The following is a 19,651-nucleotide window of genomic DNA, read 5'->3' on the forward strand; positions in this document are numbered from 1 at the left end:
GACATAAAAAATACAAGCTGAACCGCTTGAGTTTATTGGTTCAAGATAAGATGAACAAAAGTAATGTACAATGCTGCTTTAAATACATTTCAAACTGTTGCTTGAAAAGGTTGAAAACATCACTTTTACAGCATAAAGGGAAGGTCCAGATTCTTGGTTCCATCTCCTATATAGATGTGCCCATGCTGTGGCGTCATCGGCACGTGGTAGAAGGTCAGGCCGAGCCACAGCAGGCTTCGCAACACGCACACTTTACTGGCGCATTCAAGCTGAAGACTCCATGATCCTGCACATAAACAAAAAAAAGGCTTTTGTAAACAGTTGACGCAAACTGCACGTCATTATCTGAATCACAATAGAGGCTGCAGTAATCTTTCTTTTCATCCAAGATTATTCTATTCACATGTTAGATAAGGCAGAGGGATACTCCGATAAATCAAGCCTTTGTGCTTTTCCATAATCAAAGTTTAATGTGTTTCACAACATGTTTGGGTGTGGCCATGAACCAAAGACCCAGAGAGTTAAGGACAAAACATGGATCTGCTACTATGCAAACATCAAAGTGCTTTGATTTATTTTTCTGCACAAAGGGGAGATGTTTCCAATGAGGCATACAGTTGTTACTCAACTTCTTTATCATGTCCTCTTAGTATGATTCACTTAAAGTTAAAGCATTAACGCTGTGTGTAACAGGCAACATGTGTCGTCCAGGTTTTATCGTAACTGCATAGAAGAGAAGTAGAGCCATAAATCATGAGCTGAAAACAGTTTGCAGAAAAGAGGGGGGAGCCCCAAAGGAAAGCACCTGTCTTTTAGTGGATATACATCATGTTGCATTTCTCCCCAGAGTCTCATTTCAAAAAATGTTAACTCTTTCTCTTTGCAGAAATTGCATGCAATGTGCTTTAAGGCCGGCTGCAGTGAGTGTCGCACTGAAACAGCTGTACAGTGTGCAGCAGTGATGACACTGTCGACATCCGTATCAACTCAGAGAACACACACAAACATATACACATGTGCAAGCCCTCTTAAATCACACATCTGTTGCATGTTTAGTCATGGGGCGCTGAACATTTTTTCTTTTGCACACAAACTGTTGTAACGTCCTGAGCTTTATCTAAATTTACTGAGACCTGGACTACATCCAGCTGAGCAACCACACTAAAACCTGCAAGACACGCCTAAATTCACTGGATTCTTTTTACAGTATTGAAGTTTTCTTCTGGTTTTGATTCTTTTAACATATGTAATGCTGTTGAACAAATGTCAAAAGTTCCCAACAGAATTTGAATGCACCAATCTGAAAGACCCGTTATTGTTTTATGATCTTAACTACATAACATGATATAAAACAAACGTATTGAATACTGCATTTTAAACATCAACATTTAAAAGAACGACCCTTAACTGATATTACTTGAATTGTTTTAGTTTCTACAGATATAAGTGATACAATAAATCATTTAATATCAGCTTAGTCTCTGGTGGTCCTCTATCAGCGTCCTGGTTTGTGTCTAACTCAGTGATGAAAGTAGAATTATCTGTAATTTTCCAAAGAGGAACATGAGGTCAGACCCGTGGTAGGTGGGCCCAGAATCCATGAGCCCAGATTTTTCTAATCCAGCAGTAGCTGTGTGGTTATAAGACTGCTGCGAGTAAACCTCAGTGTTTGGCAAAGTTAAAGGGAAATTCTTTAGCATATTCTGAGAAAAACTAATCCACAAGGGAGGGAGTTTGACAGAAGTTTTAGAAATTTATCCAATCAATATAGCTTTGCTTATTCAAGCATTTTACTGTTATAATGGATCAGTTGTTTCTACTTGGAAGAGACGCCTCTTGACTGTAAGTCAGTTGAATCACCAGAATGATGAGTTTTGAAATCACAGCTCATTGAGTTGTAATGTAGCATTGCAGCTGGAAGACACACTGGCCTTCCATTGTCTTTATAGAAGCCGGAATAACACTTAAAATAACTAGGCATATGTATATTCCAGACACTATAGTTTGTTATCCTGTATTATTTGATATTGAGTGTAGAGAAAAAGGGAGCAAGTTCTGTCATTTCACCTTTAGGAATGTCATCACTCAGTGCATCCATGAAGTCAAGAGCTGGGGTCAAATCACCAAACTCCATGATGGATTTCTTCTTCAGGTTCTTTGCTTCCCTGAAGTGTAGGAAGTTGTCGAGCTTCCTTGCCTCTGAGTGGGACAAACCTGAAGAGCAAATCATGCTGGCTTGTTATTCAAACTTCATCACAACCACATTTATACAATAACTTACGAGCAGATTTTGACACGCCATGATGAGAAAACGGCACAGAACATGTGGCAGAATTACATGCTGTATTTACCTCCAAAACTGCGGTTGACTTGGACGAGGCCATGTGGGCTCTTGACGAAGGCGCCACGAGGAACCACAGACACTTCTTCATCGATCTGGTGAATGGTCACTGCCAGCTTGCTCTCCTCTTTGACTTTGGTCTACAATCCAATACAGCCCATGAGTTAGCTACAAATCTCTGACCGTGCAGAAAGGTTGATAACCGACTGACAAACTACAGGTTTTATTCTCTTGCAGTGATTGACATAACGTTAAACACTTGTTTGCTGCAGGGATAGCTGACCTTACGTAGTTCATGTAAGCCTGCAGACAGTGGGATGAAAAAGAGGGCTCTCTTCTGCAGGTTAATAGTATAATTTTCATGTATGTAGTGTTCTGTAATAAATTGGTTATAATTTGGCGCTGTATACTAGGTTAATTTGTCTCCTCAGGATAGTACAATAGATGGATTGATTTAAGCACCTTTAACAAAAGTTTTTATTGCATGACTACTGATTGCCCTTGTTACATTTGGACCATGTGACTTCCTGCCACCTATGGGATAGCAGGTAGTATTTTATGTCCATGGACACTTTCTCAAAGACTGTCATATTATGTCCTTATGTAGCTTTTAGTCATTTTTAATCATATGGTGCTAATTGTACTTTTCTTTTCTTGTTTCTTGTTCTTTTCCTGTTTGTGTTTTGGTTTCTCTTCTACCTTCTTATTTGGATCTTATTTTACTCTATGTTTTATCTTTGTTTAATCTTGATCTTTTTAGGGAGCCTTTTTTACATCTGGCAAGTGAAGTGGGCATGTTATTGTATATTGGTATGATGAATGAATGTATTGATTGTGAGCAGCACTGCACTTATGTCCACAACAAATTTCCCCCCAGGGACAATGAAGTTTCTCTTCTCTTCTCTTCTCTTCTCTTCTCTTCTCTTCTCTTCTCTTCTCTTCTCTTCTCATATCTTCTCTTCTCTTCTCTTCTCATATCTTACTTGAGAGCACTATCTTGATATTTATCCGACAGCTCAATATTTCCTAATGTTCATTTCAGGCTGACACTGATCAGACTTACCACTACCTCCTCGTCTCTGTCTCCTTGATTTTTGATCCCAACATGCTCAAATGACGGATCTCCCGTGAAGCGCCCTCTTGCAGCTCTATTCACCTCCTCGGTCATGGAGTCTGTGGCAGGGGGCAGCAGGAACCAGTCCATGCAGTTGAAGCTGAGGTCGAAACACGACACATCAAGGTATTTCACACTGAGTTTAAAAAAAAAGGAGACAATGATGAGGAGGGTTCATCATACCTGTATAGATTCTTTTTGTCCTTCAGCTCATCTTCTCCTCTCCCCTGAGCGATAAAATAATCCTCCTTTAATCCCAATATTTTCCCCCAAAACAAGACTCGATTGAATTTGTAGTTTTTCTTCATTATCACCAAGGACGTTTGCAGAGCGGATCTCTGTTCGATGTTTAATGTGTGTCCGCTACCAGCAACGAGTTCTAATGCGAATAACGAATTTGAGTCCATTGTTAATGTATTAAATTACTTTATAGAGTCAATTTCTGTTCACTTGTAAGCTAACAAAACAGCTAACACGACCGGCAGAGTTCTAACGATGCTATTGACAACAAACTTTGTTGTGTAGGTTGTCCTGGCAACACTTCCGGGACCTCAATGTTGTTGTTGTTTTTTCCTTTTTTCTTCTTTTTTTCCTAATAATCTACCATAGCTGTATTTTATCAAAAAGTGTCACTTTTTACAGAAGAGGATTAGGGCCACTGAAAAAAAAATGAATGTCATTTTTTTTCAAATGATATTATTATTCTGAGATTAAAGTCAGAATTCTGTGATTAAAAATCTGCATTCTGAGAAAAGAGTCAGAATCCTGAGATTAAAGTCAGAGTTATGTGATTAAAGTCAGAATTCTGAGGAAAAAAATCTGAATTCTGAGATTAATGTTAAAATTCTGAGATAAAAGTCTGAATTCTGAGATTAACGTCAGAATTCTGAGAAAAATGTCAGAATTCTGAGATTAAAGTCAGAATTCTGCGATTAAAGTCAGAATGCTGAGATTAAAGTCAGAGTTCTGTGATTGAAGTCAGAATTCTGTGATTAAAGTCAGAATGCTGAGATTAAAGTCAGAGTTCTGTGATTAAAGTCAGAAATCTGAGAAAAAAAAATCTGAATTCTGAGATTAATGTTAAAATTCTGAGATAAAAGTCTGAATTCTGAGATTAAAGGCATAATTCTGTCATTAAAGTCAGAATCCTGAGATTAAAGTCAGAATTTTGTGATTAAAGTCAGAATCCTGAGATTAAAGTCAGAATTCTGAGATTAAAGTCAGAATTCTGAGAAAAAAGTAAGAATTCTGAGATTAAAGTCAGTCAGTGGAAAGTGAGATTTATTGTGATGCCAATTATATAATTACCAGGCACATTTTTATATTTTCAGATGGCTTTTATTTTGAAAATCCACCAGAATTCTGACTTTAATCTCAGGATTTCCAGCTTTTTCTAAGAATTCTGACTTTTTTTCTCAGAATTATTAAAAAAGAAAAGATTTGACCTTAATTATTTTTCCTCTTCTGTAATTGTATGTGTGAATACCAAAATACCTAACAATTATAATACAGTCTGTGTTTATTCAAACCAGACCACGCACGTGAGCCTGGTCTGATGTCATGGCCCTCCCTATCAAAGTGTGGGCCTGCAAGACGCAGCAGTGCAGAGAGCATAAATGTCAATTGCTCCTCCACTGTGACACCCTTTTTATAATGTCAGAGACCAATCTTACGTCCTTTTTAGCAGGTATCAACAGGTGGAACTGTTCGAATTTATGACGGCTCTGTTTCATTTTAATAAGCCCATGCCAGTGAGGATACCATTAATGTATGAAAGCAGGGGATAGCTATCATTTATCTTCTACTGTGATAATGCAAAAGTCCTTCTAATAAAAAAAGCCTGTTAAACACATGAAACATAGATACTCAACGTATAAAACAGGGAAGTGGACCCACTTGTTAAAAGGGATTCCCAATGATAAGTCAAACCTATGTTGAATATTGCTGGACCACTGTCATTTTGCCTTCGATTATAAGGTGCAACACAATGGTAATGGTTGAATTTCCTTATTTATTGTGAAATTGCTTGCTTTATATTTTTATTTTCTTATTTGAATGCTTCTGCACTCTTTTACATTACACATTGACTTGAACAATACATGCCGTGCATAAGAAAAGCAAAGACATACAACACATTTTTCTGATCCGTCCATGATTATTATAATAATTATTGGAATATGTGGAATAACCTTTTAGCTTTTCTCTTTCTTACTGCCAGAAAGTCACATTTATAAGCTCTAGTAGGGATTTCCAGAGTGCTGATTGTGAGCTCTGTGTGCTGGCTTCAAGTTCTCTCTCTCTGAAGCTGGTAGAGAAAGAAGCAGGCAGAGGAAGGGAGGGAGCGCTTGGAAGACTGAACTGGCTAAGCCTTTTCAACAGCTGGCAGGATGCATGCTTAGATCCCTTTAACATGACTGCATTACATATGGGAATATCAGGACATGATGCAAGGGAATCATTTTGTCCTATAAACACACAGTGGTTGTTGTTTGTTGGACCATTTATAAGGAAATAGAGACGGTAAAACAAAGTGTTGGTGTTTGTGTCGGTAGCTTAAAAAGCCTTCTTAATAAGAGAAGTAATACTGTGGTGGTAAATCTATTTAGTCCTGCCATGTCCATAATTCTAAGTTACTTACTGGTTCATGACGTGAACCCAAAGCATACGTAATGCACTCGTCTTTCAGGCTTACTGAAATGTCATGAATAGGATTTAGAGCCGGGGGGGAAAAAGAGAAGAATAGGCACAGTGTGCATTTGTATGAGTCTGCTTTAGAGTTTGGGCTGTAGAGGTGATTTGGCTGTAGTTGAAATAGTGGAGTGCCCCTGTCTGAACTGTGATGTGATTGGTTTAATCCATTTGTGAAAATATGGGGTGGTTTAATCCTTAATGTGTTAAGAAGCGGTCAGGTGTTGGTGTAAAGTAATGCCAAACTTTGTTGTTTTCTTTTTTTACTCCATTGAGGTTTTGCCAGAGTAAAATTAGAAAAATCCTTTCTCCCTTGTATACTGGCTGGCTTTGTAAATCTGTTCAAATCTTATTTCATACATCACTCGTATTTTGTTCATTTTCCCTTTCATGCTGCAGAAAGCTCCTTTCATTCACAAATTTCAGCCATATCTGATCCCACCAAAGAGATTTATCCTGCACCTGCTCCGGCATATTATTTACAAATTGGATACTTCTCTGTTTTCACTAACCGGTATGTGAAGGACACTTAATGCACTCAAATGACAATAAACTTCCTCACGTCTTTGTGTTACGTTCAAGACACAGCAATAAATTCACTATCTTATTACTATTCATGATGTAGCTATCTGAACCCAGCGGTCTTCTGTTTAATCTAAACTAATCCACTAAATTACAAGTTGCCCTTCACAGTGTATGAAGAGAAGGACTCCAAATGATCGCAGGTTGTTGGATTTGTCCTGGCTCAGATTCAGCAGTATTAGCCAGTAAAAGCAGTGTGAAGTTGGCTTCAGTTACACTGAGAATATCTTGATTGGCGAGAGCCCAACAAATGGTTTTGGACAGTCTGTCAGTGTTGGGCTAATCTCGTGCATGGGGATCCCATTTCCATCATTCACTTTGCTCGACAGCAGTACTTACACTGTTTCCATTGTGTCGTACACCTTGGATGCTTCTGTAAACTGAACAGGTGAGGTTTTCGGACATTTCGTTTACATGCTCAGAAACAAAAGACACAATGCAACAATGAAGTCTCATTTCATATAATACAAAGTATTATTAGTTTGGCAGATGCTTTCCCATTCAAATTGCCTTCACATGCACAGACGATTTACAAGAAATGAGGCATGAATGTGTCTGTTCTTCATTTACTATTTCACTATTTCATGTTTTTCCACCATCTTATGCTGTTTTAAGTTACTGCTGATGTAAATTCAACATGTACTACTGCTGCTGCCTCCAACCAGCCAATTTTATTTTAAGCAGCAGCAAATAGGAAATGTGTTGTACTTGTCATTTGAAATTAAGTCCCTCAGAAAACAAAGGATATTTGAAGCCAATAGGGGATTTACACCCTAATAAAAGTAACGCTGCCATTTTAAGAGTAAATAAGAGAATGTAAACAATGAGAGTAAATTATTTGCATGCATAGTTTTGAAAAAAGGGTTGGATTTTATTTTAGCTTTATGGGATGTGACTTAAAGAAACAGTTGGAGGCACTTAATCCAACAAATTCAGCAATGAGATACAAACACAAGCAGATTTCAATAACTCCAAATGTCCATTCATTTCCATGCTTGTCTATTCCCATGCCACACTGCGATTCTAGGACTCCGTGTGTTGGCTGTAACTGTCCAAACAAAAGCGCCTCGGTCTGCAGTCACATGCTCCATCAGCAGTGGTGATTTCAGCTGTCTGGCCCTCCGCCCTCCTGGCTAATGTAGTCCACCAACAGAAAAGAGAAGGAGAGTGGGGTGACTTTTCTAGAGAGTACCCCACACAGAAGAAAGCACATAAGGACGGCCCCTCACCAACCCACCCACTCACCCTGCACAGACAAACACACTTTGAGCTTGTGGCTCAGGATGGCACCTCATTAGAGTTGGCAGTCTAGGTGGAAGTTTTGGAGCTGGAAGCCACTGAGTGACACACACACACACACACACATATACACACCACTCCACTTCTGTTTCCCAATTGGCGGGGAAGGAAGTAATACTTGGAATGAAGCGGTCTGTTTCAGTCCTGGTCCCGCTGCTCTGGGAAACTCACCTCCCAGGCGACCAGCGTTGCCACGGCACTAATCCTGACGGACAAAAGATGGGAGTGCCACAGAGCACGATGCTGCCAGATGCTTTCATTGGTTGGCAGCATCCCACGCGATGCTGTGATTGGCTGGGTTCTGTGTTTATATACAAATTGGAGCAGCCAGAGGTCACATCCATCGATCTTGGTGGTGACATGAAGGAAACCTGACCTCAAAACCTACCTCCAAATTGGTTTAATTCCTGTTTGATACACACATACATGCATACACACACACAAACACAGCCGCTCTTTCTTAAGTTCAGTGGCCTGGGAGTGCAGCATTAAGTGAATGCTGAGAGAGTGGGAGTGAAGTGACTAAATAATAGTGTCTGTGGTATACAAAAGCACAGACGACAATAATACCAAGAATGCAAAGAGGGCACTGGGTTCAGTGGGTTGCACACCTACACACTAGAACAGTCACAGAGGTTTTGGATTAACACTGGATAAATATTTTGATCCGGAGTAAGGCGTGCTGTTTAAAGTAGTAAAAACCTTACAGGCTAAATCACTGCTGTTCTATTTGACCTAAGGTGACCTTTTATAAACAATAGCATTCAAACTGCCCAAAGCAGGTTGTGATTTATGAATTTGGCTGTACTAAAATCCAATTAATTCAACTTGGATCATGAAATTTCAGAGCTAATGCTTAATTCGTATTACTACTGTTATTAACTTCCCTATATTTTTACATATTTCTCCTGTTCAGTTTGAACTGGGTGAGAATTTGACTGATATAAAGGCTAGGCTAATATATTGGTCAATATTAGTTTGTTGCAGGCATATCTAGTTTGATTTGATTTGATTTGATTTGATTTGATGTCTTTATTTCGAACATGTAAAAGTAAAATCGGAAAAAAACCATACAAGTAGAAAAGAAGAAATAGTTATACAAAAGAAACAAAATCCACTTTTTGAATGATGTATACAACAGAAAAAAGAAACAAAATCAATCAGTTCCATTAGCAAGCAGTGAAACATTTTACTTTACATGTGCGAAAAGTAGTAGGAACAAGTTGAAACTTATCTAATCCTACCCCTTTATTCAATATTATCTGGCATTACTAGCGCACTCCCACGAGTCAAATCTTCATATTTACGTCGACAATCAAAAGTAAATCCCTCGTGATCCTCAACACTTGTCTTCCTCCTTGTACCTCATGAAAATCATTTCTTTATACTTCTTCTTGAACTGGATTATGTTCTGACATTGCTGTAGCTCCATATTGAGACTGTTCCACAGTTTTACACCACAGATTGAAATACAAAAACTTCTCCTTGTGGTCCGATCACTCACCATCTTTGATCTTAACTTTCCTCTTAAGTTATAACCCCCCTCTCTTTCAAAGAACAATCTAGTTCATAACACTTTGAAAATAAAAAAGACTTATACCACTTCGTCAAAATTGTAGTTTCCACCAACAGACAGTTAGCTTAGCACAAACTGTGGAAGCACAACAGCTTGCACGGCAATGTCTCAAGATAACTATCCACCTACTAGCTCTTAAAAACCTGAGAAATTAAAAACAACAACTTAAGTTGGTTTATTTCGTTTATTTCGTATATAACTGGTGTATAAGCTAGGCTAACTGCATCCTGGCTGAACTCCGGATTTAACACAAGATGCCATTGGTGGTATTGTGGGAAATGCAGGATCCAGCATTTGTAGACCTTTTCCCACATAAGGGACCATTGACAGTAAGTAGGGGTGAATAATGCATCTCCTTCTCCTCCAACTGAACGAAAATGATGCCAAAACATACCCCGCACATTGGGGTTCTGACATTCTGCGCCAGAGCACAGCAGGGGCTGGTTCATGGAGCAGTGGTGTTGACATCCTGCCTCTTCTGCTCACCCTAACATACATTTAACTTACAGATAAAAAGGCAAAGATCTTTCAGGTTGACTCAGACCACGTAAGAACATCTTGTGTCAGTTTGAAGCAAACACTCATGGTTTTAGAAAGTTCAGGACTCTTTGTTTTGTTATGTCTTCTCTTGCAGTTCCTCAGAAACTCTGCCAATGCACATGATGTCCGGTTTATAACCTATACTGCAGCCAATCATTCAAGAGAACTCCAAACGGTTTGACTTCACCTTTCTGGAGCTGCCATGTCATCAATCTATTCATACTATGTGGTGGAGTAAAGGTCAGAAATCTCTCTATACTTTGACTTTGATTATCATTCTACTAAAGGAGGATCCGCCTTTTTCACTTGGGTTCAAATAATTGACTAGCTTTCGAGCCTTGCACAACAATCGTCATAAATACAAATATCTGTGTGAACATCTGAGTGACCTATTTGGACAAGGATGCACCAAACCGCTCCCAGTATGCATGTAATAAAATCAAACCTCAGATCAGACTTTACACACCCAGTACTACAGAACGGAGCCAGTGAATCTGCGGTGCGTTCGATATCAAGTTAAAGTTTTGTGTGTGGTTTTGGAGCTGTATGACGTCAATCTTGCTGTTGCTGCTGGACAGAGCTTCTTCCCAGGCTGCTGCACCCTGAACATCCACATCCCTCCTGCTCCACCGAACCCACAGATGACTCTCTTCCAAAGCAGCAAGTGAATTACATGCACATTTTAAACACACAGCCCATAGGAATAATATCAGGTGTCTAATATTAAATACTCATCTCTTTCCCAGCTCATCCTCGGCGCCACTTGAGAATATCTGCAAGACATTAGTGCCCCCGCATCCTGACCCCGTGCAGCTCTTTCATATGACTTTGGAGAGGTATGTCTGTTTAAATCTGTCTCCCCAAGTCTCTGTAGAGTCATGCAGTGTATGTTTGTGTGATTATTAGATTTTCGGACAAAAGCAGGATATATTTTGGGTTTCATATCACTTTTAGAAAACTGAGGACAATTTATCTCTGAGGACAAAATAAATTACTCAGTCACACACTGCAAACCCCCCCCCCCCCACACACACACACACATTCACAATGAAACAATACTATAAGGGTAAACAAGTTGGATTGTTTTATAATGCTTAATTGTTATCAGACATTAGGGGGGAAACACAGCCAACAACGTTTGTGCACTCTAAAAGGGAAATTATGTTTTTTGTCAACTATATTTGAACTTTGTGTTTGTGTAACTGTAGGTCAGGTATCGGCCTATCGTAGAAATATTGGTGATAGTGGATATGTTTCTAGATATTCACAGATGTAAAATGTATTTTTACAAAAACAAACACAGCAGAAAACAATGCTTGGGTTGATTTAATGGTGTTATGTAGTTTGTCCAGCAGAACCTACCTCGGGTTTACAATACTCTTAGCTATGTGAGCACATGTAGCAGAGCATCACAACTCAGCAACAATCATGACCATTCATTGTAATGTTGGATTTGTTTAATAAAATATACATTCTTCAAGAAAGAAGTGTCTAAATGTCGAAATATAGTCAAATAAGTTCCATGATCCACGTTAAGATTCAAGGAATTTCATGTATGTGGCTAGATTTTTTGTAATTGTGCACAATGCTTTAGCTATGCTAGATTTATTTGTTGTTAAGCTGTGCAGAAACACCAGAATACTTGTGTTCAAACTGATTCTCAGCTAAACCTCTGAAACAATAGCTAACAACTATCATATGTTGTCAGCTTAGCACTTCATTACTGATATGCAACTACTATGCTAATCACTACCGCATGTTAAAAGCCCTCCTATGGCAACAGAGGTCTCTCTCAGCTGAGGTGGGCGCAAAGCAAGAAAAAAAAGGAGGCAAAAGGAAAGAGAACATAAGAGGAGACAATAGTGAAAGATCAGGTGAGGAGGCGGAGCTACTGGAGTTGTTGCCCAGTAAACTGGCTCATACCAATGTCAGGATAAGTTAGAAATCCTCAATGCAACACTGTGCATTGTGTCCTCTGTCACTGCTGTGAGAGACTTTCAGAGGCTCATCGACCCCACTGCAGCTCAACAGTGCCCCCCAGTGACAACACGTACACACACATAGCTGCAAAGTTTGTATTTTTTGACTGTTAATGTTGACATTTCTACCATCACATACAGCGCTAAGGTTGAGTTTCTCTAAAAATATGCAACCAGAAGAATTCCTATCTGTTAAACTTCCATACCCCTATGACCACAGTACAGTTACATTTCAGCAGTTAGTTCCTTGTTCAAAGGCACATTAAAATAAAAGAGTAAAACACAACTTCAATGTACCAGTATATGAAATACAAATAATGATATACCGACCTGTTTAAAACATTCCTTCATTGTTGCTAAAACATCTGATCTCACATGTATGAAAATGTAGGCTTAGACCATTGTTGATGAAATCTTGGTTGCTACTTCTACTATACAAACACAGCTACTTGTTCTATTGTCTAACTACAAATGTAAAGATAGTAAACTTTTGTTAGTAAACACGATTCTCTTCTCTCTTCTCACAAATTTTATAATTAACATTCGGCAATAAGTTATTCCCTTGGCATGTGTTGTCCTCTGGCATTAAAAAAAGGCACTGTGAAGAATTATAAACCGGACAAAGAACAGCAAGCTCTGCTTGCCTACTTCTTTGGCATCAGTGTCACAGGCTTAATTATCTTGTCCTGCTAATACTTGAATAATTAGCTTTGGCATGTGCAAAAAAATAATAATTTCAGTAATTTTATGCAAAAAGGAAGGCTTACATTTGACAGGAAATTGTGGCCGAACATTACTTGGTGAAGTTGTTTCTATCAGAGAGGTCTCATTAAAAAAAAAACAATGGCGGACATAAGACGGCAAAGCAGGTTTCCAAAGAATGTGCGCGCTTTGCTGATCAAGTGCAAACAATGATTAAAATATTTTACACAACATATTTTCCTAAATGGTGGATGTTTCTAATCCACTGCACTTTCCTCTCTAGTAACATCTAGAGAGCATTTTGAATGTCTGAGTTGAAATCAAACTTCAATGTTGACATTATTGTGATGTAAACAAATTCAAGATAAGGAGTAGAAGGGATCCTAAATCCAAAGCTTTGATGCATCAGAGTTGGAAAAGAGCTGCTTCAAGCTTCCGATATGCTTCCCTCCACTGGGCTGGCGTTGAAGGTCGGGCTTCCTTCTGTAGAGCCGTAACACTTCTCAGCTTTTGCCTCCTGTGGGGTGCTGGCAGGAGATTTGGGATTAAGCACTCGGGGGAGGTAGACCTGAAATTGCATGATAAAAAAAAAAAAGATGAGAACTGTTACTCAATCTTCATTTTGCGTCCCCCTTTCCCCCCCTTATGTCTGTGATGTCACTCTGTGTTATAGTGGCAAAGGTATGCCTAAGACAGGTTTTTTTTCACACAGTACAAGTACAGTACCGTGGTGTTGTCCTCCACTCCCTCTGCTGTATCCTCATCCTCCTGTTTCACCTGCAAAACAACGCAAACATTAAGCTTGAAGGGAGACCATACGTGACCGCTCAAACATTTGTCCTCAAGCTCACCTCATAGTTGTGAGGACTGAGGTACTTGAAATGGCCGAAGCAGGTGTAGCCAACACAGATGAAGACAGTGATGAACAAAACCACAAGTGTGAATAAAGACGTGGGAGCCCAGAAACCTGAAACGCAACACAAACAAATAGTTCAAATAGTTAGCTGACATGTTATTATGCTGCAAGGGTGGGAAGAATTACATCTCTGAATTTGATTTAGAATTCACTTATATAACATATCGGGACATATTCCGTAAAGGCTATATTTTTAAATTTAAAATAGTATGACAACATGCAACCTCCAAAAATGCACATTTATCTCCAGGCTCAAAATGTTAACACACTAAGGTATTGCTCAATAACATCACCAGCTACACTACCAGTCAAAAGTTTGGAAACACTTTCTCATTTAAGGTTTTTTATTTATTTTAATTATTTGAAACACTGTAGATTAATACCAAAGACATCAAAACTATAAAAGAACATATATGGGATTATTTAATTCAAAAAAAGTGTTAAACAAAGCAGAATATGTTTTATATTTAATATTCTGGAAAGTAGCCCCCTTTTGCCTTGATGTCAGCTTTGCACATTCTTGGTATTGTCTCAGTCTGCTTCATGAAGGGGTCTCCTGGAATGGTTTCTAAGTAACATGAGCCTTGTTAAGAGTGCATTTGTAGAATGACTTGCCTTCTGAATGTGTTTGAGACCATCAGTTGTGTTGTTCAGAGGTAGGGTTAGTACACAATGGATAGCCCTATTTGTAATCAATATTATGGCAAAACCAGATTATTTCATAGTTTTGATGTCTTCAGTATTATTAAAATACTTAAAATAAATAAAACCATTGAATGAGAAGGTGTGTCAAAATTTTTGACTGGTAGTGTATGTTAAAGCATTTCTTTATAACTTATTTCAAGCACTTGTTTCTGACCTGTTCTGAGGACAGAGAAGAAGTACAGCCATATCAGACAGATGATGGGCGCGGCCAGAGCTTGATTGACAGCTGCCAGGTGGACCTGACGATCCAGCCGAGCAGGCAGGTAGGCAAAGTACATGTTGTGTTTGTCCACCAGATGCTTCAGCATCATGTAGAGGAGACCTTTAGACACACAATACACAGTGTTTCACAAAAAAAACTCTCCATGGTTGTGACTGGGGGTGTGTTGAAAGTGTGTGTCCTAATAACTACTCACCAAAAGGCACAATGATAGGACATGTGATGCTGTACGCCATAATGACGGTGAACACACACAAGCTCCAGCCGTACATGGCTCCATACTCAAACTCGTACGCCTGGTTCTGTGAACAGAAGTCATGAAAAAGGGAGTCAATTTGAAAGTTGAAGTGAGGCAAAAAAAAAACAACTAAACTACAAACTTGATATTTTTGGCTTCTTTTTACTGACTTTTACATGAAAAGATACCCTTGTAAAAATCTTTATATTCAAAAAATAAAAGGCTAATTCGGTCGGGAAGGCATTTGTGTGTAACAGAATACAATTCTATTTCACATTTTTGATGTCCACCAGCCTTTTCAACTTTTTTTTAAACCTTCATTCAACCAAGAAGTCCCATTGAGATAAAAAAATCTATTTACAAGAGAGCCCTGGCCAAGGTAGCAGCCTTACAAATAATGCGTAGGCTTAAACACTTGAGTAAAGTGTTTAAGAGTGTCTGCAGTGGCAGCCATTAATAAAACACTTAAGATTAAAAACAACGCTTAAAAACTTTAGAACAGTATCAGGACATGTTTTAGTCCCTAAACATCAACATTTTAAGCCACATTCAAAAGAATAAACTCACAAAAAGTTTGCAACATTTCAAACTTAGCAGGATTCCTGGCAGATGTAGAGCTACCAGCAGTTTTTAAGTTTAATGCACAAGGCCTTTTGACATACATTGTGCTCTTATCCAGTCGATACAAGACATTCATTAATACTAATATAATTTACATGAAGCATTTGATTCATTTAAAACACCCTAACTAACCTGCTTGACATATTTCCTCTCAGCAGCAGAGCGAGCACATGCCATACGAATGATGTAAAGCAGTAACCCTGGTAAGCGCAGCATCTCCATCCCGGAGCCGACAAGGGCAGCCGTGATCACGTAGTTGACGAAGAACGCTCCTTGGTCAGGTAAGAATACACACCTTGGATGGGAATGTAAAGGGTTAAAAGAAGAGTTAAAAAAAACACGAATGAAAAAGAAAAAAAAGTATGATTCACAAACACTTTCATCATTAAAAACATGATGTTTTTAGGAGATAACAAAACAATGCTGCCTTCTTGGGTCAATAATTAAATTTGGCTGACCTTGTATGAAATAAATGGAAAGTGAAATGACATGGCCTGGACTTTAAACCCTTTATGATGAACTTATGGTCAGTTTTACAACATTGTACAGTATTCTAAACGGTTCAGTGTAAATCAATCAGCTGTACAACTTTTGTAAAACAATCTTAAAGAGAAAAGGAAGTAAAAAAGATTGATTACTTACTCAAACCTGAGTTTCCCACCTGCGAGAAACTCTTTGTCAAACAGCCAGCGAAAAAACACAGCAAGACTAACAGAGAAACACAAACAAGAAGTGCTGTAAGTCACAACCTCTTTTTTCTGATGTACGGTAGATCCTGATTTAATACCACATCTGATTAAACCTCAAGGATCAATGTGGATGAAGAGTTATTTTTGATGCTTGGCAAACCTTGTGAGTCCTAGCGAGGGCAGGATGAGCACCATGAAGAGCAGGAAGAAGTACAGCTTACGCATCATGCTCAGCTGCTCACTGGACCTGAGACACAGATGATCAAAACATTTTCCTCTGCAAACACAGATGATCACAGCACTGCTAATGTGTGTGTGTGTGTGTGTGTGTGTGTGTGTGTGTGTGTGTGTGTGTGTGTGTGCGCGTGTGTGCGCGTGTGTGCGCGTGTGTGCGCGTGTGTGCGCGTGTGTGCGCGTGTGAGTGTTTACCTGCTCCAATGTGCCTCTCCTAGTGTGGAGTAGTAGACTATAGTTGGCAGCAGTGCAGAGAAAGCCCACAGCAGGAGAGTTGGGAAGAACTGAGTGATGATCGGGCTCTGGGGGGAAAAAAACGACAACATATCACCAACTGCGGATTCAGCTCTGACAGAGTCAACGTGCTGAGACTGTGTGTGTGTTTGTGGAAGACTCACGTTAAGGTAGTATATAGGCCTTGTCACATTGAACTTGTTCATGGTGCTGATGATGATAGTGGGAGTTGTGAGGAAGGTGAGGAGGAAGAAGAGGAAGAAGTTGAGCATCAGGTAGCGGATGAACCATCGGAAACCTCGCACAGAGAGATTCTCCCTGTAGGGTGGAGAAGATGGGGAAGAAACACAAGAGACAGGACAGTTACACACAGAGACGTGAATTGTTTTAGTTTGCAGAAGACATGGGACGCAGTAAAGCCCATTTCCAGAACTTTCTGTCTGATCCTGTCACATTTTTATAAAATGAATCTCATCAAAACAATTTTCAGATTAAATGTATGCATCTTTATCCACTGTAGCCTTCATACTGTTGCATTGCTGCTGTCCTTTATGAGAAAAATAATGAACAAAACCGTGAAAGCAACTAGCTTTCAATGATTAGCTGGCACTGATTGTTCTGAAATGACACTGAAATGTCATCAGCGATGGGTCATATGGATGTTGTCAGTTAATAATAATGATTTTATTTATTATTATTTATTATTAATTATTTAAAAGGATCATGCATATTGATTAACACTTCTGTAAATATGCCAGAATTAGCCAAAAGGCTAGTTTACATCCGTAGTACCTTGCCAGATGTTAAAAAGGCTCCCTAAAAAGATCAAGATTAAACAAAAACAAAAAATAACATAAAGTAAAATCAAATCAACGTAAGAGGGGAGAGGAGAAACCAAAACACAAACAAACAAACAAAAAAGAGAAGAAAAGAAAAGTACAAATAGCATCATACAATTAAAAATGACTAAAAGCAACATAAGTAGATGACGTGACAGTCTTTGAGAAAGTGTCCATGGACATAAAATACATGGAGCAAGACAATCAGGAAGCAGCAATAAGGAAATGTTAAAGAAAACAAATGCGGACACAACACAACATTTAACAGTGCTTTACACATTTGCATCAGGCAGTGACTGTCAATCATTGAACTAGCTATTTATAGAGCACTTTTCATAAGCCAGGTTGCAAAGTGCTTTACATGGGCAGCAAATAAAACAAGTAGGTCATAAAATCACACAAGGCAAGATAAAGAAATAAAACATATTTTAAAAGACATAAAACTCCCCTAAAAGAACTCTAAGGGAATACAAGTATTTTAAAATATTTATTTTTAAATGGTTAAAATCAAGTAAAATAAAATAAAGTTCAGGTAAAATCAGGAAAGGCTCTGAGATAAAATGATGTTCTAAGCAGGGATTTAAAATAGACCACTCTTATTCTGTGCGTACATTGATGGCTGACCGAAGTGAAACCATTTTAGTTCATGTCCTTATTGCATGCCAGTGTGTCTATACTGTGCTGTTCTTATATCACAAACTAAAATGCAAGGGATGGCCATGCTGCTGCCCCTTAACATGCAGTAGGCCCCCCTTGAAATCTGATTGGTCACCCCCAAATTCTACCCTGTGATTGGCCTTTCCGAGGTGGGGTTATGTTTAAATCACCAATCAACTATTTGTACTGCGGTGCACCATGCTGCTATGGAACCTTTCTTTAGTATGTGAATTATAGAAAAACATGTCAAGTTTTTCGTAAGACAGGAGCGAAAGAGAACTCCTGCTCACTGTGTACATTAAATAATGACTTTGAACGGACATCTTTTTGAATCCTCGGAGGAGAAGATATATATGATGTCACTCTGTAGTGTTATTTTTTTACCAACATGTCTTTCATGCTTCAATGCTGGTAGTTAAAGTAGATATGGTTAGTGGAGACAGATCAAGCGGCAACCTCCAGTCTCAAAATATGAAGCCCATGCAGAAGTGTCATAAACTGCAGTTCATCGAGCAGTAACACTGGAAACCACATAGACACCAATTTGAAAATGATGACCTTTGCAGCATTAATTAACATGTTTACAGCCTGGTTCAAAAACCGCATGGGTCTACGTAGCACACACTGTACCGGGGTGAATTTTTTTCTAACGCAACGGTTCAGAAGATATTAAGATTACCAGTTTTTGCCCAAATAAGGACATGACTGACTTGACTGACACGCGGGAACACATAGCTGTTGGCTAGGAGGCTCACACTCCGCCTCTTTTCCTCACATGAAGGCTGTTTTCGAAACGGCCTGCTACATAATACTGACTAATGTAGTAGGCAGTAAGTACTGCCTACTACATACTGCGTTTGAATTTAGTATGTAGAATGACTGTTCTGTTCGATCTGTGTTGCAGTACGCTGGGCCAGACGTCACCGGTTTTGTAAAGCAATAAACAAGCTGATCGTGAAACTGCTTCTTTAGCATCACTTATGATTTGAAAAGTTAAGAAGTGATTTGCATGGAATTATATAATTTTCACAGCACCCAAAAACTGAGTTCCCCCCATCAAATAAGAAGAAAAAAGAAAAAGCAGATCGAGTGCTGTGGATCATGGGAAACAGTACCCGAGACAGACGGGTCCGATGCATACTGTGACATTTTCCCAAATCAGTAGACATACAGGGAGTTTTGGCATACTGCAGATTTTGCTCTTGTTCACTTACTTCTTACTACATACTGAATTTTGGCCAAATCAGTACGTACTGCTAGTATAGTAGGCGGTTTCAAAAACAGCCTAAATTTGGTTGAGTACCGCATTTCCAATGTGGCTCCTGCCGCCGTTTGGCTTCAAAACAGCGCTCAGGAACAGATGGGTGACGTCACGAATACTAAGTCCATTATTTATACAGTCTATGAGACAGACAGGGTAAATAAATGTTGCACATACTTCATGCCAGACTGGCCATGCCTCTGTGTTGGATGATAT

At 39.0% G+C, this 19,651-nt stretch overlaps 2 protein-coding genes and 1 long non-coding RNA gene across 5 annotated transcripts in view; 1 reads left to right on the top strand and 2 right to left on the bottom strand.

Moving 5' to 3' along the window:
• Window positions 1-3,980, bottom strand: rsph9 (radial spoke head component 9). The gene is made up of 5 exons (XM_034699219.1): window positions 3,639-3,980; window positions 3,405-3,555; window positions 2,352-2,481; window positions 2,068-2,214; window positions 1-286 (listed from the first exon to the last, which is right to left on the bottom strand). The coding sequence occupies exons 1-5, from the start codon at window positions 3,860-3,862 to the stop codon at window positions 126-128; spliced, it is 813 nt and encodes a 270-aa protein (XP_034555110.1). The 5' UTR covers window positions 3,863-3,980; the 3' UTR covers window positions 1-125.
• The window catches only part of LOC117823936, an 18,164-nt gene continuing 1,911 nt past the window's right edge, over window positions 3,399-19,651 (top strand). The window contains exons 1-6 of one of the 3 annotated variants that reach the window (XR_004633519.1): window positions 3,399-3,581; window positions 10,235-10,380; window positions 10,719-10,804; window positions 10,887-10,976; window positions 14,612-14,705; window positions 15,680-15,802. This is a non-coding gene — a long non-coding RNA (uncharacterized LOC117823936). Of the gene's footprint in view, window positions 3,582-10,234; window positions 10,805-10,886; window positions 10,977-14,611; window positions 14,706-15,676; window positions 15,803-19,651 lie in introns of all 3 variants that reach the window. The other 2 variants (XR_004633518.1, XR_004633517.1) reach the window with 2 other exon arrangements.
• The window catches only part of tmem63a (transmembrane protein 63A), a 19,050-nt gene continuing 11,600 nt past the window's right edge, over window positions 12,202-19,651 (bottom strand). Inside the window, exons 14-23 of the mRNA XM_034699218.1 lie at window positions 16,843-16,996; window positions 16,640-16,746; window positions 16,371-16,457; window positions 16,164-16,229; window positions 15,654-15,816; window positions 14,859-14,964; window positions 14,597-14,764; window positions 13,673-13,788; window positions 13,548-13,598; window positions 12,202-13,389 (exon numbers count right to left, since the gene is read on the bottom strand). Of these exons, the coding sequence (XP_034555109.1) occupies window positions 13,249-13,389; window positions 13,548-13,598; window positions 13,673-13,788; window positions 14,597-14,764; window positions 14,859-14,964; window positions 15,654-15,816; window positions 16,164-16,229; window positions 16,371-16,457; window positions 16,640-16,746; window positions 16,843-16,996 (1,159 nt within the window). The 3' untranslated portion in view covers window positions 12,202-13,248. The remainder of the gene's footprint in view (window positions 13,390-13,547; window positions 13,599-13,672; window positions 13,789-14,596; window positions 14,765-14,858; window positions 14,965-15,653; window positions 15,817-16,163; window positions 16,230-16,370; window positions 16,458-16,639; window positions 16,747-16,842; window positions 16,997-19,651) is intronic.

Source organism: Notolabrus celidotus, chromosome 13 (genome assembly GCF_009762535.1).
Source record: "Notolabrus celidotus isolate fNotCel1 chromosome 13, fNotCel1.pri, whole genome shotgun sequence".
Taxonomy (NCBI): Eukaryota; Metazoa; Chordata; class Actinopteri; order Labriformes; family Labridae; genus Notolabrus; species Notolabrus celidotus.